The 18567-nt window shown below is 40.5% G+C and overlaps 1 protein-coding gene across 5 annotated transcripts in view; it reads right to left on the bottom strand.

Annotated features, from left to right (window-relative positions):
• MICAL2 (microtubule associated monooxygenase, calponin and LIM domain containing 2) overlaps positions 1-18567 on the bottom strand; it is a 133128-nt gene that overhangs the window by 45491 nt on the left and 69070 nt on the right. For 4 of the 5 annotated variants that reach the window (XM_055813855.1, XM_055813858.1, XM_055813857.1 and 1 more), the window contains 3 exons: positions 10921-11107; positions 9728-9816; positions 9295-9394 (listed from right to left, as the gene is read on the bottom strand). In XM_055813855.1, the coding sequence (XP_055669830.1) occupies positions 9295-9394; positions 9728-9816; positions 10921-11107 (376 nt within the window). Of the gene's footprint in view, positions 1-9294; positions 9395-9727; positions 9817-10920; positions 11108-13043; positions 13152-18567 lie in introns of all 5 variants that reach the window. The other variant, XM_055813859.1, reaches the window with a different exon arrangement.

Below are 18567 nucleotides of genomic sequence, written 5' to 3'. Positions count from 1 at the left end.
GTAAACGTGATGGTATGGTATTAGGTGTCACAGCCTGCACTGGGGATGTGATGCTTTGGTACCTCTGACACCTCCCTGTGCCTCCCTGACGCTGCCAGGCAGCAGCAGTACTTACCCAAAGCTGCCCCAGCTGCTCGGGCCTGGCCAAGGGCTTTTAGCTCCTCAGGTGAAAAGCACCACTGACAGCCCCAGCGCTGCACCTGCCGGTGGGTACCCGGGCAGGCTGGCTCACCTTCCCCGCCAGGCCACCGTGGTGCCGTCCCCCACGCAGGCCCCGGCCAAGCTGGCGGCCTGCTCTCAAGGCTGGCAGCCCCGAGGGCCCTGGCCTGCCATTAGGCTGTGTCACCCCATAACTCATTCCGAGGGCTAGTGGACTCTGCCTGGCCTTGTATGGAGCTGCTGACTAAGGCAAGGACAGGAGCGAACGACTTTAAAGCAGGGTTACTCATCAGCGTAGGCAGCTCTGATGGTGAAAGCAAACACCGGCTGGGATCGAAAGCTGACGTGAAGAAATTCAGTCAGCAGACCACAAATAGACTTGCAGCACACCCAGCACACTGCACTGTCCCTCCGACTGCTTCTACTGTATGATAAACCAAAAAAAGCAATGTATAAGCCCTGCCGATAGCGCGGCAGTGCCGTAAGAACGCGGCGGGGGCAGCAGGCGGCACCTTCCCCTCAGCGCGGGGGAGGATCGGCTGGGAGGGCGGTGGCGCCGAGGGGAAGCGGCCCGCCACAGGCGGCGGGGCAGCCCGGCCCGCTGGGAGCCCGCTGGGAGCCCGCTACGGCTCCGGCTTCAGCGGCGCCCTGAAACGGGCGCCTCCAACACGGGGGGGGCTCGCCCGCGGCAGTGTGAAACCGAAGACGTCGCGTTACGGGTTTCACCGATCCGCCCGAGGAGGCCGCAGGGCCCCCCCAGCCCCCCACAACTGACCTGCCCTGGCTCCGACTTTTCACCCCACCGGCCAATTTGTCCTTGGGAAAGGCCTCCTCTGAAAGATACCGCGCCTGACCTCCCGCAGATCTCCGTTCTGGCCACATTCCTCCTCCCTTCTCCTCATGCTTGCCTCAAACGCCTAACAGAAGCCACTTCCAGGCGATGGCAGCTAGCAAATGGCAGAGGGTAAGGGCAGCAGGGCCAGGCAGCCCCCAGCCCCGCCACCTGTGCCCACGGCCCCACCGCCCCTTCCCCAGCTCCTGCCCCTCATCTGCTCCCACCCCACAGGGGCCCACGCCAGCACCCGCGCCGGTTCTCCAGCAGCAGAACGCTTTTTTCCAAGTATCCATCCCTTATTCCATACACAGGAACTTCTGGATTCTGGCACGACATACAAGTGGGGAATTTGGAAGTGGCGAAGCAAGGCAGAACCCAAAGCACCTGACATCTGGATGCATCCGGTACAGGGCTCATTAACACTCTTAACACTCATTTAATAATTAACACTCTAATACAAAAATTAATAAAGGAAAAAGCAACTCTGTGAAAACCTGCTGGATAAACTGAGTGTATACCTTTATGGCAAACCGCTTCTCAAACAAAACCTATGATAACAACACAATTTCTATAATTTTAGAGTGAATACATATTTTATCAGAGCAATCTGTGTTAGTCTGGTATATTGATGCATGTAGTAATTGCAAATTTGGAGTGCAGCAACAACAGTTTCAGTCTCTAGAGTGATCAGTGCCTGTCAAAATACTATTTTTTGCATACAGACTCGAAGCACCAAAAACTGTAAAGCAAAGACGTGAACGAATACCTGCAGAATAAACGCCAAAAGAGCAAATTTAAGACTACAGAAACATGCAAATTTCTTTGTAATTTCACATTTCTAAAAAAACACATCAGAAATTCCATCCATATCAAAGAAATTTGGAGCCCACCACCTGATGAGATGAGATCAAAGCCTCCCTTCTTTTTATGTTAACACTGTTCATGAAGAAAAGGAAAGAGACTTGGGGAAATATTTACATGACTAATATGGATACTCAGATCAAGCATTAACACATAATGCCTTCTGATCGTCAGCAACATAATCTTTCATGGAAAAAAAAATATCAAGTCATCTGCAAACATGTCATGCCTTCAAAAACATAAATATTAATGCAGAATTCAGTGCATTTCAGAACTCCTTTTTTTGATTGGAATGTGAGGAATAAGTGAGCCAGAAGTGAATTAAAGCCAATTATAGTAACTAATTGCCATAATGTTGTGGGAAAACGCAGACCATAGCCCTTGCTTGAGGTTGGAATACATACGGAAGCAACTTTCACTGGCATTTTATAGCTGTAGCAGTCTAGAAGAAACTGAGAGGAACAGAAATTGCTCTTCTTACTAGAGTTGGTGAAAGACTGATTTTTTAATGTGAGCAGTTTAAAGAAGTTTTGTCTGTACTCTGTTTTTCAAATCAAGTATGTTTAAAAACGGCAAGATCTTTTTTATTTTAAAGCATTAGCATAATTATAATAAAGGAAGATTACCTTCACAGAATCCCAGCACGCTTGATTTTCATTAAAAGACATCTAGGCAGGTAATGCTGCTTTGCTTTAAGATTAAATGATTACCCTGTTTTGTTTTGTTTTTTTAAAAAAGAAAGCACATCTACGTACATATTTTCAATCCAAATGGCCCTAATGGCAACAGACAAGTTCAGAACCCATTTGAACCAGTATAAAGAGGATAGAGAGAGCAGCTCCTGAGCCCACCAGACACAGCAAACACGGCAGTAGAGGTGCAAATGTGACAACGGCATTGATAACATCAAGTAGCTTTCAAATCTTAGAAAGTGTTAACTATGTAGAGGCATTAGTATCATCTGCTCTAAACCCACGATTTTCAGAAGGCACCCAGTTCAGCGTCAGCTCGAGACCTTTCAAACAAGCACTGCTGCCAATTCCAACTATGTGAAGGGACAAAGTGTTACTGCTTTGGGGTGCATTTATAACAGTGCGTGCTTGCTGGAGACTTGAGAGTGCTGGAACTTTTGGAGGGAGCGGTGGCAGGGTTCAGAGAGGTCTGCTCACATGGCCAGAGGAGGACAGGAGTCCTAAAGTAGGCTTGCTAAATTCACACAGACCTTAACCCACTAGTCTCTTCTTTTGGTAACATTTCTGGGAGCAAAACAAGGAATATTTAGTTTTATTGTGTAATCATTTTGACTGAGAGTGAGGGGACTAACACAGACTTGCTCCCCTCACATTGCTTATTTTGTCTCTTTTATTTCTTTTTCCGTACACTGTGTCCTGTCCTGCCCATGAGTGTTCCAGCGCATGGACTGTTTACTGTGAAGTATATCCCTCCAGTGATAGGATTTGCTAGTGATTTGACTTTTTGGGCCTTCTGCACCACACCACCACAAGAAACACAATTACAACAAATTTAGACTCTAACATAATCCCGATTTCAAGTTATTGTACTGGTATTTTAGCAGGAGTAAGTGAAACTTTATGGGAACAGCATGAACATCTGATGCCTTTCAAAGCTTCAGTGCCAAACAAATCATCACCTTCTGCAGACACAAAAACCCATTCTGATGTTTCCATGCCACTGCCTAAAATGATCAAGTAACGATGGCAGAAATGAGCCTGCTTTGAAACTGTAAATTGTGCAAAGAGCAAATTTCATTTTACCCAAATTACTTTGTCCGTTGCAGTTATGGAAGAGCCAAGCATTGTCTTAAATGGTATTTTTTCCCCTATGTTTTCATCATTATGTAAATCATCTCCCCCTCAGACACCAAACTTTTGACTGTGCATGGTGGCTTTTTCTTTGGCAGGGAAGATGAAATAGTTCATCAGGAATAACATTTGCTGGTTTTTAGCAATGTTGACTTTAGCAACACTTTCAAAAAATTCATTTCTGCCATCCAAACAACCCTAGTGAGGCTCAGTTTTAATTAACTTTATAAAATTGTATCACAGAATCTTTCTGTTAAATTATTGGGACTATTCCTCCTGGGATTTTTTTTTTCTTGAAATACAAAGGAAGAGATAATAGCTTAAGCTCTGCAGAGCAAGCAAAAAAAGATCATGAAGGGGAGGGAAGACTTAGGAAAGCTCTTTTGAAGAACTTGCTGAAGAACCACACCACCAGCTTTAATAACAAATGAAAATTTAAAAAAGCTATGACAGAGCTTAGGAAGGCTAAAATAAATAAATAAATGAATGAAGTAAGGCCATTGTTAACAGATAATAGGTCACCACTAGCTGCAGCTTCCAGCGGTCCAGAACATACAGGGAACGTGCAAATAGCACTGCAGAGCCAGCAGCAAAGGTAAAGCTTTACCCACAGTTATCATCTGCTTTTGCTGTACACAATATAAAATCCCGAACACGTTAATTTAGCATGACCCTTACCACATTTGTTAATATGTAAAATCAAATCATAAGGAAAGGTAACAGAAGTCAAAGAGAAGAGGACAGGTGCCATTTGTGTATGCAATAGAAGCAACCCCCATGCTCACCAACACCAACTTATGATTCCCAGGAAGGATGAATCCCAACACCAGGCACCTCCTGATCTGCAGCAGATGGGATAACTTGTCAAGGATCCGGGCATATATCCCTTTCAAATGGGACACAGATGTGATTTATACCAGCACAGTGAAACTCTCTGGCCTTTGGATCAGGCCATAACAAAGATAACACAACAGCATCCACCAGAAAAGGAATATGCAAAATTAGTATGAAGTCACTATTAAGTCTCTGTCCTCAGGAAATACTTTTAAAAGGAAGAGATGAAACAAGGAGACTTACGAAGAACTACATTTATTTTTGTTTACAGTAGATATCATAAATAAAGCTAAAACAATTTTCACTGTGTGCAAAATACAGAATTTCCATGTGAAAATTTAAATACAGCGTTAAAAACTACTTAATAAAAATATTCAGTTAAGATTATAAAGTAAAATGAAGACAGAAGATTGAGGAGGAGAAGGACAGAATCCTCACTGGCCAGGAAAAGCTAGGAAGACTCTGCAACAGAGGGTGGAAAACACAGTAATGGGAAGTAATTTGAAATGGCAGACCTTTATGCCACAACCCTTATCTCAAAGCATGCTGAGCTTTGCCACAAAACACAGTAGCCCTGAAATACATAGGAAGTCACGTCCTAACCATTTGTGCAGGAAGCAACACTTAAAATACAGAGAGGTTTCTTCGTGGGCACAGCGTGGGGGCTTTCAAAGCCATCAAGACATTTTAGGATAACCACATAAATAAATTATATTGCTCTTGTCACGCAAACATACAGGTCAGCAAGACAAGGAGTGTGGGGCTCTGACCCTGCAGCCTTCTGTGTTTGTAGCTGAGGTGTGTGAAATGGGGCGAGTGGCAGAGGACGTTTGGCCCCTCCTGAAAGCTACTGCTTAATTAGATCAGTTCCTGAAAGCCCTTCCCTTTGAAAGGGATCCTCACCAGGGAAGGCTAGGTAATGACCATGTCAACCAAAGCCTTAGTGCCCTTGCTTGTCAGACAGCCCTCGGTTCTTTCTTTAGATTCGTTTCCCCTTCTAGATTATCAGTGTGATCACACATACTGGAACTTATGTAAAAAATACATACAAAATAAATGCACAAATTTGTCGAGAAGAGTAGTAGCGATGGCTCATGCAGCAAGACAAATCCATTCATAGGCAAACAAGGCCTAGTTAACAAAACAATTCAAACCAAACCACTCAGGAGATATAAACTTGGCATTTTGATATTATAGACTAAAAATAGCATGCAACAGGTATTGCTGTTAGGCCTACCTACTACATTACTTGAAGTGGAAGACAAATTTGCATCACTTTGGCTACTTTTTCAACAGAATCCTTTTACATTGTACTTTTCCAGTATGAAAGCAAGGAGGTGCTTAGAAAGCGCCACAGTGCTCCAATGTTGCTTGCTCAGTATCTGTTTGAGCTCAATGGAAATAGGTGCTCACACTAACCTGGAGAATCAGCTGGCTAACCTTGTCCTGACCTTATTTTAAATCTTTCCTTCAATACTTTGAAAGAAATAAGGCTTTAACTAGTTCTTTCAAGAAAGAATTTACTTGCCTAACTTACCTTAAAGGCACAAGGAATATACATGCACAGACACAGAGAGAAAAACATTCTCTACAGAGCGTGCAGGCATTACCTTTTCTACAACTATGAACTCAGCAACAGGTTAAATGTTCATGCCAAAGCTTGCATCCATTAACATACCAGACACACACAGTTTGCTTCAAAAGTCTTAAAAAAAACCAAACAAAACACACAACGAAGTGCTGTCAAACAACGGTGTTAGTCACACAATTTTGGAACTGGCAAACGGAAAAAGTCACCTGAGAGCAGAAAGGCTTCAGCCAGTGAGCGGGTGCAGCACTGGAAAGATGAATTGGGCTAAAAGCAACGAGGGAGATTGACAGAGAAGACAGTAGGAAAAAAAACATAGGACTTAACTTGGTTGCATAGGAAAGCATCAGGAAGAATGTGTAGGCACAAAGCAGAACTGGCTAAAATGAAACTGCCTTTTTTTTCATTAAATCATGAATGAGGACAAATAGGTATGAATCTTAATAGCAGAATATTAAGATGAAGGGATTAAAAAAACCCCAAAATTGACCGATTATATTGATGTCAATAAAAAACCTTCCCAACAGAAACACCTGCAAAATCCCAGTGGAATACGTAGTGTAATTAAAATTCCTCAGAAAAATGTTTTCATTATGCAAGTTTCTGAATTCTGTTGTGGGAATGCAGGGATTTTATTCCCCACTTATAAATCTGCGTAAAGCTAATACCATCTTTCAATTTTTTTTGTTTATTTTTAGATTTTCTACTAGAAAGACTCATTTGCTTTAAATTCATTGGACATCAGAGATTTCCAGGTTTCTTATTATATTACCTTTTTCTGTAAGTTTACCATTATGCTCACTCTACTGAAAAGCAGAAGATTTCCTAACAGCAGGAGAAAATTTCAGGAAAAAGTATTCCTAAAGACTGTGCTGTCAACAAACTATATTCAAAATTGATGGCAAGCCAGATTTTAAAACTTTACCACTTAGCAGTTTGCTGTGTTGAAGGAGTAACATGGTAAATCGCACTGCAGATTTTTTTTCCTTTTCAGTGTGAAACAATTGCTATCATTAGCAAGTAACTAAAAAGTATACAGTGTTCCAAAGAAGTTTTTTTTAAATGCTATAAAAAAAAGGTAAAGGTGCATTTCTTTACATATATACAGATGCCCACCATGCTACTATAAAACTGTTGCTGCATCCAGTCAATATTCGAGAAAAGTTTTGCTGAATAAATGTTTGAGCATTAATGGCAATTTATTGCAGATGAATGCTACCTTATACCAAAACAATTTTCTTGAGCGCTTTTTCAAGTTGCGTGTATATACTTAATTTTTTTCCCCAAAGTACAGAATGATTCTAAAATGTGAAAAGCTTTATCCTCACAGTTAAAATAGTCAAACTATCTAAAAGAAAAATCCAATTCGTGATTTATTTTAAACAGAAGACACATTTCCTTTTAATGCCTAAGAAACAATTCAGATGATCTTTTGCCACGTTATGTTAAAAAAATTTTAAAACTGCCAGCCCATAAGCAGCGCAGTCATTTAAGACCACTGGAAGGTGATCCTCAATTTGGTACTAACTGAATGCAACGTTATTTCCTACCATTTAAACCACATTCTTCTGGCTAGTAATAAACACTACAGATGCCTTTAATTGTAGGCTATACATATTACCATGTTTATGCATTTACCTATTTCCTGGTTAACTTCTGAATTTAAACATTTAAGTATTTGAGAGGCAGGGAGCATGCTTACCTCACTGGCTAACTAGGCTGAAACTAACCAGAATTTGGGATGCTGGTGTCTCCTTGCAGTTAAATAGCTTATTTAACCTGTCCTGACACCTTCTGATTAAAGTAGACCTTGTTGGGAGACATCTGAAAGAAATTTACATAAATCTGCTCCAGATAACAGTATTTCACCTTTTTGCCATCAGCTTTACACATTGAAATGAATTAAATACCGAACTAAAAAGTGATCTTCTTACAATTTGTTTGTAGGTTTTTGTTGTTTGTTCTAAAGTTGTATTTTTAAAAAATTCCAAAAGACCATAGGAGCAGTGCCTGCCCAAAGGCACAACAGCAGTGATTTCAGTTATGGATAAGTGCTCCATAAATTGGTATTCCTCAAATCAGCCACCTAGTGAGGAAGCCTCAACTTGAGGAATACATCAGATTTAATTACACTACCAGTTCCTTTGACTTACAGTTTCAGTCAAGCCTTCACTCAACTAAGTGTTGCTCTTCAAATTTATTTCAAAACTTTAAATAAATTAGTAGTACAGATTATACCCACTATCAACAAAGGGTATCTATCACATGTCAGAAATGTAAAAGGCATGATTAGGAGCAATGTGCATTAAGTACATGTTTGTTTGCTGGTTTTTTTTTTTAAACATATTCATGCAAGTTATACATCTCATAAACCAAAGCAAAGATGCAAGCAAGGAAATAATAATAAAAAAAGCTATGCGCCATATTCAGGTTTCAAAACCCAGTCATTTGTCATAAATATTCCCCAAACATCTGAAAGAACACATATTCTTTCTTGGTCTAATAAAAAAAAAAAAAAAACCAACAAAAAACCAACAACAACAAAAAAGTGGGTGGGGGTCGGGGACAGGGAGAAGAATGGTTTTAAAATGTACCACTCCCTCAACGGTCCAGTCACAGGATAAAACAAGAGCGGGGGAATCACAAAATATCCTTCATCCGTCTCCATGTTCTGGAAATGTATCTGGACACTGCCCTTCATGCTCTAACATACAGTTCATTTTATATTGAAAATTGTGATTGCATCTTGTCTGTATCAGAAGGAATCCATCATTCATTCAAGTCATACATTAAATTGCATGAAAAGTAAAAAAAAAAAAAAAAAAGGGAGAAAACCCTCAAGAAAATAGTGAGGCGGTTAATTTTGAAAATCTGAAAGGCACAACTGAGCAAGACACATAGAAGAACTTAAACCCTGTAGAATCTTTTCACCCATTCAAGCACATTTTCAAGTGATAGCTCTGCTTCCCGGTACATATGAATAAGTACCTCTAGAAGAGCACAGAGGAATGGCACACCAAGGCTCAAGAGTTCGTACAAGTAGGTATAGTTATATGCATTGTCCCTGAAATGAAGATTGGTAGCGTGCAGAAAACCATGCATCCAGTTAGACAGGCGTCTGGGAATGTCAAGCAGATCCCTTGTCACCCGAAGGGGCCAGCTTAGCGTGCCCCTAAAGAAGGAAGTCAGGATACCTGGGGACCTGTCCTCTGGACTGCTATCAGTAGACAAAGTGTTTTCTGTGGTGGTCTCTGCGGTCTTGGGCTCCTCTTTCTTCCATGCTTCTGTTGCCTCCTTATATAAAGCATTAAAAAAAAAAAAAATGTTAAACGTACTTCTAAAATATGGGAAATCCAGTTTCTGTTACTGCTTTCAAGTCTTTATATATATTTTGATTTCAAATTGCTCTGAAGTTCAACTTTGTACAAGAAAAGCTAAATTCTATCGAGAACAAGACTATAAATTTGCCAAACTCACAGAATCGGGAAGTTTTATCTTAGTATTGATATTACTACCTCTGGACATTAGGTAGAAAACACTCAGGCACACATGTACACACACAAGTATTGCACCTTGCTCCAGATAAAGCTGCCTCACCATTCCATTAGTAATACAATCAATTCATACCTTTCCTTGGATCTGTAACGTTGCTCTTCTCTTTCTGTGTTTAGTACTGATTTTGCAGTGCGTAAAATGAGGTTTACAGTAAAATTTGCCTACAAGAAAAAACATAAATTATATATTTTAGCTGTATGTATATGAACTGAAAACCCACTGTTGTGTCTATAAAAAGATGAAATCAGGATAATTAATGGTTGGGCAGCAAAAGGAATGGGAAACTAGTCATCAACTGAATAGCTCACAACTCTGAATGGGTTTCTTCTACAGTACACAGATTTGCACCTCCGTTAAATAAGGCAAGATGATTTATCTACCCCACAGATTTAAGACTAATAAATAGCAGAAAACAAGAGTCTGTCAATAGCAAGTCACAAACCAACACAGAACCATCAAGCAGCAAAAAGTCAAAGAATCAGTTCAAAAAAGCCTTTGCAGTCCAGAGAATCTTCTGCAAAAGAACCACCTTTGGCCTTGAGTCTTTAATCCTTTTGTAGAAGGAGATCAGCTTATAATACTCTCGCCTACTTAAATCATTTGGAAGTGGCAAGGAAATTTCAATTCAGTTTAATAATTTCCCTCTAAACTAAAAAACAAACAAACAAAAAACCCCTCAAAAATCCCAGGCAAAAGATAATTCCTCAGCCCAAACCCCAGGCTGTAGGGGGGGCCTGAGTGCCCAAGATCTTAACCTCCCATTCTACATCAGACTAGGAGACTGGAGTAAATTACACTGCTGCTTGGCCAGTGCTACTGCTTTCAACTCCTGAGCCATAACATCTTGAAAGAAATAACCTATATTCCCCCATCCATGTAAATCTGCCACTATCATGGCTTACCCTTATAGATCATGTTATTTACTGACTGGTTATAAGTAAGAGATGAGAATAATTCCGTATTGCTGGAGAAAAATCACCTCCCCCACCCCAGCTTTGACCTGTGATCGGACAAACTGCATTTTGGTCACTCAACATATTTTCTACTGAGGATTTCTTCATTTAAAGCTCAGGTCTGTCATAACTCCATTCTTTTGAAAGACAAGAACTGCAAATACAAGGACTCAAAGATCAGCATGGATGCAAACAACATGCTTGGCAGACCTCCTCCTGACCGAGCTACTCAGCCAGGTCTTTTTCTTTAGTTCCATTAAAAGCATCAATACTCAGACATTTTTAAATATTCTTAAATAGCTCCTATATTACCTTCTTCAACATCAAAGGCATAAATTCCTAAACGGAGTGTTGTAGAACATATTTCACACTTGAAGCACTCCCTGTGAAAGAAGTGGCCTTCTGCACTCAGCCGCTCCATAACATATACCCGTTTTTTGCAAAAATAACAAATGTCACTCCCCCCGATAGAGTGAGGAAATTCTTTTCGCAGAGATCCCTGTTAAGAGATAAAAAAAGAAATGTACATAAAGCCGTTGCACTACACCCAGATATAAATTCTTATTAAGTGGACAGCTGCTTTAGCTGCTTGAAGTTTTACACAGCACCCTCTACACACAATTAAAATAAGCATCAGTCAGCCGCTTTATTACTCATTTGCTGCAGTTCTGTAGGTTTATGCAGCAATTCACAAATCAGACATCACAAGGACTTTAAGGGGGGTGCGTTTTGGACTTTAAGCTGGTTTGCTTCCCTCTGGGAGTTCACCAGCATTTTGCGTTTACTCAGGTACAAACGCAGCAGCAGCCCCAAATGCTCATCCATCACCCTGCACTGCGCTGGCTCAGGCATTTGCGTCTCACGCTGCAGGCGTTGGTTTTTCTCAAAAGAGGTCAAAGGCAGGCAGACCTCACCGGCCTTGAACAACAGATGCACATTTGGGGCTAAGAAAAGACACCCTGAAGACTCAGTTTGTACATAACTCTGGAGGAAAATGTGGGCTTGTGCTGTAAGGTCCAGGAAGAAAAACTGACAACCTTCGATGCTGGTGTCTGAACTACTATTTACATCCCGCAGATGTGCTGCCCCTCTCAGCCATGTTCTTCCCGAGACTACAGCCCAAACTGAAGCTTGGTTTGTTTTAAAAATCAATTTAAGTCCTACCGTAGACATTCAGAATATTTTTAACTCATTTGACTTCACAATATGATCCATGTTAACAACTTGAAACTGTTTTGAAAGATTTTGTTGATTTTGGGCTGGCAGTTAGCATTAATTGCCACAAATCTCATCCTCTGTAGATATACATGCAAAAGGTACAGAAAAAGAAATTGTAAGTGGATTAGATGCCACTGAGCTTCCCTTTTCTTATTCGAGGCAGGTATGAGGATGTTACTTTGTCTTACTGTGTTATGCTTTGTTATAGGTCAGTACAGACGAGCATCCTGTCTCTACCACAGCCATCACCAACCATCTCCCTCCCCCTTCCACCATCCCCAACGCCACTGGAGAGGTACCACACATGGGACAGAGGTGGCACAGGCTTGGCAGAGCCCAGGCACATTCAGACAGCAGCACACGGTCCACACAACTCATCTTTAATTTGCCAGCAAAAGGCGGCCTTGGAACAGTTTTTTAATGTTAAGTGCAAGTCACAATTGTTACTGTCACATTGTCTTGTGCTTAGAAGTTAAGAAACCTATTCCAAATCTGCCATTAGCACACCATTTTACTGTGATGGATCATTTCAAAGCATGAAATTTTCCAACCAACCAACCATGCAAATGGGAAAATATACAAATGCATTTTAAAAAAAAGATGTTAATAGAGCAGACAGTTATAATGAAGCAGAAGCAACTGAGTTTAGTGCTGGCTAATAAGTGTCATCACCACAACACAACACCCTGATTCTCTTCCCAATACCTGACAGCTCTGAACAGCAGAGGCAGCAGATGGAGAATGAGGAACGGGGAAAGAATCTGTAGCTCTGTCCACAGACTGCTTCTGAATTCAACACAGAACAGTGTCAGAGTTTAAAAACAGCTCTCTTCAAAATGAAGCACGGTGATTCAGCATTTGTGCATTAAAAATAACAGCATAAATATGTACTATACAAAACTTTCTTTAGGCGCCACCCTGATTAATAATTGTCTTCTGTTACTAATTGTACCAGTAATTACATTTAATAAAAGCCTCCTGAAGTTTTAATTCATACAGAAAAGTAATAAAAATATAAATAGATGACATGGTGAGCAACATTTCCAGCATATCCACACATCAGCTCATTTTGCCAATATGCACTTGATTGCTTAATAAATGTTAGGCTAAGACCTTCCGTAACACTTAAAGTGCTCCCACGATCAGGGTCTTAAGTCAGGATGACATTCTGGAAACACCACTCTGAAGTTACTGTTTCTTTGTGGGTTTATTCTTACCAGTTCAAGGGGGTTAAGCTGTGGCTTGCGTCTGTGATCATTCACATACAGATTGACAAGAACTTCAGCCACAGCTCCAATTGCACATGAGACCTTTCCTACAGTCATCTAACCACAAAAGGGGAGAAGATGAAGAATAGAAGGAAGAGCTTTAGTTATTCTTGAAAAATAATTTAATGAGAAAAGGACAAGAATGAGTTGAAAACATGCAAACAATTTTAAAGAGAGGCTAGGAGAAAGGAGCAGTGGCAAAGCCCAGCAGAGCACAAGCATGTTCATGCGTGATCAGCATGGTCCAGCTGGTGGCCCCAGAAGGCCCCCGTGCACCCCTCATGCTTCTCCCTACGGATGATGGAGAAATAGCTGCTGGGAGCAAATACTGCTCCCACAGCACAAGGCCTCGCGCTGTGTCTGCAAAAGGCTGAGCTGGGAGCTACCGCCTGGCTATCAGGTGGGACCATTCTGATAGACCAAAAAGAAAACAACCTTATTGTTCACTTTGACTTCTCGGGACTTTGTTGTTATATTTCAGAATGGTGGTGGGGTCTAAATTTCACATTAATGGACCACAAACAGTGGCATTTCAGGAAATATTCTATGAAAATGTCCTAGAATTCCTGCACAGAAATCTTTTGCTGATGCTCACAGAGCAACCATTCTCCTGTCCCCCAGTGACTCATCTTAACGCCAAGGAAAACTGGAAAACTACGCTTATGAAAGGAAGACATCTTCTTTAATCTGCTCCATCCCACTATCGCAGCCACGAATGTTAGGGTGTTTCTAACCAAATTCATCAAATAGGCAGGCTTGCAAGGAGACTGCAGTTCCTTAGGCTGTGGCTGCAAATGCACTGTAGCCAGACCACTGACTGCTTGGTCCAGGCTTCCTCGCCAAAACACGCGCCTGGGGACTGCAAAAGAAGAAAGGTGTGTGGGTGGGTGTGCCGGCGGCGGGTAGGCACTCTAGTTCCCGTGTTCCTAGAAAAAAAGGCTGTGGAGACTTCATAGATTTACAGAAATATTTTCTACCCTAAACCAAATTTCCTGTAGTGATTTTGATTTTAGTTTTATAGTCAATATAAGATCCCACAATGTCTCTGGTAGCAAAGGCAGCAAGGGCCATCCTGATATGGCAATCTTATACTCAGCTTCTGAAGTCTTTGTTTTTTTCTCTTCTTTTTTTTTCCCTAGAGGATCCTAATCTCATATCTTACACTCAAATTACCTCCTACAGAGCCCACATTTTAAGTCTCACACTTCTTCATGTAGTGATTTTCCTACTGCCACCACACCAAGTCTTGCTAATGGAAAGGTTTTAAAATATCAGAAAGTTACCACGAAGGATGCGATGGTACTCATGATACTTTAAAATAATTTTAAAGCATTTTCTATCAAGTTTAAAACCAACTATAAAGCAATGTGGATATGTTTTTAAAAATTATGATGGATAAAAATATTCTTACTAATAAAAAAACCTCAAGGGAACACATCCAACTCCTTACAGCTCCCCTTATCTTTTGAGAGTTATCCCATAATTAACTTAATATCCAGGCAGATACAAAATATGTATGTTAAGACAACAAAGGCCATTCAAGGGACAAATTTTTGTCCTGTTTGTTGTTTAATAGAAAAAGACTTTTAAATATTTTCCAATATCTGCACAACTCATGGGGTAACAACAGCAAAGTAAACTGTTAATTACATATCACAATGATGTCCTAAGCAGTACATTAAATTATAAACCAATACAAGAAGTACTACTTGCTACTACAGGAAAGCTACATTCCTTTGTATTCTTTAAGATCACGGAAGACAAAATTTTCACCCAAATTGTGCACCTCTGAATATGCTGAGCAACTTTTAGGCCACATAAAACTTATTACCAATGAGGTCCTGGGAAAAAAAAATAATTCCAAGTCAATTGTAGCAGAAAGTTTACCTTGAACTGGTTAAACACTGGAGCAGTCAGTTAAACAATAAGGCTATGCTAACAATGCAAGTAGTTGAATTTCAGGAAAAGTATCCTTGAGCCTGAACTACACCTTGAAATTCATCAGGTTGGTTGATTTCTGTTCTCCACCCATTGAAGCAATCTATGTCAACCTTAAAGCAGTCAAAACAAGAAAATGGCATGTTTATACATACTTTTAAAAATGTTATTAAAAGGAAATGCTCTTGTAATGAATGTGAATCCACATTCCATGTAAAAGCAAATGGGATTTCAATTTAATATAGCAACCAAAAGATTGCTGACTGCTGTCCTCTCCTGTCAACAACTAATGCACACAGAGTAGGAGGGATGGGCTGTGCAGGAGCAGTGCTGCCCTGCAAGGCTAGTGACTTCTGCCCTCCTACGACAACAGCACAACCTCTGAGCAACCCCCTGTACCTGCGTATGGACAAAGACTCCAATAACATCTTCACCCATTTAATCGTGTAAGTCTAATAAACTCCAGTTGCAGGAAAGAGGCTCTGACCCCAAATCGACACACATTTCTTTAGAGAACCTGTCAGCTCTTACATGGCTTAGCTTTGCTCGACAGCACACAGATCTCTGCCTGCCTGATGCTGCTCATGTACCCTAGAAACTCAGTATACACATAACAGGTCTTACATTTTCCTCATGCACTTACTACCCTTGAGGCTACTGGTGTATGTGAAGGCCCACACGTGCATGTGATTTTGTAGTAGTGGGGGCACTATCAATATGTGACAGGCTACTGCTCACAATTCAGGCAGGTTTATACCAGTAGCTTTAAATCCTTTGTTGGAAAGGAATCTTAAATAGTTACCTTACATGGTGAATTTCAGGAAACAACCAAGAAAACACTTTAAAATCCCAAGTGTTTGTGATTTACTAAGTCTATTGACCCGTTAATGACATGTTGCCAAAGGTTTTCAGCAGGTTGATCAGGGTGGTTATTCATGTGGGAAGAGAAAGCTGCCTTCTGTATTTCCCTGTGCTATTATTTATAACACCACAGCCAACCAACAAGGAAGCCTCAGTAGTATTTTCATAAAACAAAGGAAATATGCTCTCGGCCTCCAAAAGCATACAACAAATCCCCTTTGTTGTTTCATATCCTTAGTGATTTTCCTGGTCTTATTTTGCTTTGAGGGTGATTTATTTACTTTCTGTACCACCTGCTACTTATATTCTACCTCGGAGATAAACAACATTTGAGTAGTAAGTTACTGTGTGTAGGAAACACCCAAGCCCTGCTTACTGCTGGTAATTAGAGTCACAGAAGGGAAGTAGTTGGTCCAAACTCTGCAGGCAGCAAAGCCTACTGATTGCAACATCTTCATAGTTCTTATGATGTGTTGTGTGGATTCACTCATGCAAAGCTCAGATGAACACAGTTTTCTGAAGGTCAATCCAACTTTAAATAGAAAACAGGAATAACCAAAGCCCAGCCTGTAATAAAATATTTGCTAATTCAAAGTTCTACTTACATGAATTTTGACAGCTGATTGAAGCTAGAAGGTAGTTTTTATTATTACTGGCAACTTGCATATAAGGTCATATAAAAGTTAATTCTTAAGAAGTTGTAATGACTGCATGTCTTGAAAAGAACCAATATGCTTCCATAGCCTTCCTTTCAAGTGCCCCTTTCAGGACTGAGGCTTAATAACAGGTTTCTGTAATAACGCAGTATGATTTCTTAGACACCATTTCCAATAAATAAGCCACCATAACTAATACTGTTCCAATGAATGTTCAACAAATGTAAAGGATCACCATGGCTGATAATCTCAGTACTCACTTGAAATTAAAATGACAGTGCTAACTATTTAAAGGATGGGAGGTTGTTGATATTTTTAGGTCATCTCATGAAGTCTTACAAAACTCAAAAGACTTATCTTCTATTCTTCTGCTGGGAAAAAGCAGAAACACTGAGACAACGTGAGGGAGCTCTCTCTGTTGGCTTACCCATCCTGAAGCCCTTTCTCATACCGAAAGCTAGACTCACCTAGTGTTACCTCTCAGAACACAGACCAGAAATACAAATTCTGAGTCCTATAACCCCACTTGCAAGATAACACAAACACAGGCAATTACTGGTAGATATTAATAGCAGAGAGGTCTATTACTCACAGTACATGCACAGTACTTGAAAAATACACAGTATGCACCTGAAATATTATCAAGTTTTATTTATATAGTGCTGCACATTTAGTCAGTGTTTTATAGACTATGATAAAATTTTCATGTTCCAATAAGTGTGCAATCTTAAAAGATAAAACACAGACACAATAATTCAACCATGGAAGGGCCCGGACAGACTGCTTCTTCTGAAATTAAGGCTGCAGCAGGTATTCCCCCAAGATTTAATACTCTTAAAGTAAAAACAGCAGCAAGAAATCTGCTTCTGGAAGAATTTTGCTTGAGAAACAACAAAAGATAAGCCAAAACATGGCCTGTGTAACTCAAAGACGAACAGAACTTAAGTTGCTGAAGAGAGCTAAAGCTTAACTAACAGGGGTATCACAGGGCTGAATCAACTTCACAGCACATGAACAGTATGGAGAACAAAGGTCTTGCACATGGACACCTCACCAGCACATCACCAACGCAAGTAATGGTCCTGGACATAGGTCCAAAGGGCCACTGAGTCCATACCCTGGCCGCAGAGCAGGATCCACTTTGCCTGTGTAAAGTAAGCGCACATTGGCATAACCTGCTCCAAAAGGTGTCTACTACCTTTCCCACTGAAACATCTACAGTAATCCATCGTCACTTGGGGTTCATTTGGATCAGCTTTCAATTACCGCATCTGCCTCAAAGGGGAGGAAAGTAAAAGTCTACCTGTTCATTATCAGACCTGCAATTTAAAAATTTTCAAACAGCTGTGCCAAATGCACCATATTTAGACATATGTATTGCATATAGTGTACAAGAGGACCTGAGCCTTTAGAAGCCTAAGGAGCAGTATAGCAGGCATCAAGATATTCATGCATGTAGAACTGCCAAAGAACACGTGTAGTCCTACCTAATCAGCCAAATATTTACCAGACGAGATGAACGTATATTTACTGTGCTTGTGAGAGAACAAGATTTTCTTGCCTCAGCTGAGCTGCATTCTGCCATTACCTCTGCAGAGAGCATTTTTCAATTGAAGTAAACTCAGCCTGGGTGAAATGAGGTCACAACAAACCATTGTTACACCATTTAAATACAATGGAAAACTGATAAAAAGTCTGTGAGTGCACTTTACAAAATGCGGTTGAATTAAAACATCAAAAAATGATTGCTCAGGCCAGACTTTCTCTTAAGAAAAAATTCTAAAATCCCCGTAAAATTACTGCTCATAGAGCCTAGTTCTCATATTCTGAAGAGTTGTTCACATATTTTGTTGGTTGGGGTTTTTTGGGTTTTGTTTTGGGTTGGGAATTTGTTTGGTTTTTTGTTTATTTTCTTTGCAGTGTCACAATAGCTCTCCAAATCAAAAAAGCAACAGACCTCAATATTTTGGAAATCATTACTTAGCTTAAAACTCATCACACACTATACCTCCTAGGTC

The sequence above is a fragment of the Falco peregrinus genome, chromosome 9 (genome assembly GCF_023634155.1).
Source record: "Falco peregrinus isolate bFalPer1 chromosome 9, bFalPer1.pri, whole genome shotgun sequence".
NCBI classification, from domain to species: domain Eukaryota; kingdom Metazoa; phylum Chordata; class Aves; order Falconiformes; family Falconidae; genus Falco; species Falco peregrinus.
The sequence above is the reverse complement of the archived record's forward strand: the minus strand, read 5'-3'. Positions and strand labels throughout refer to the sequence as shown.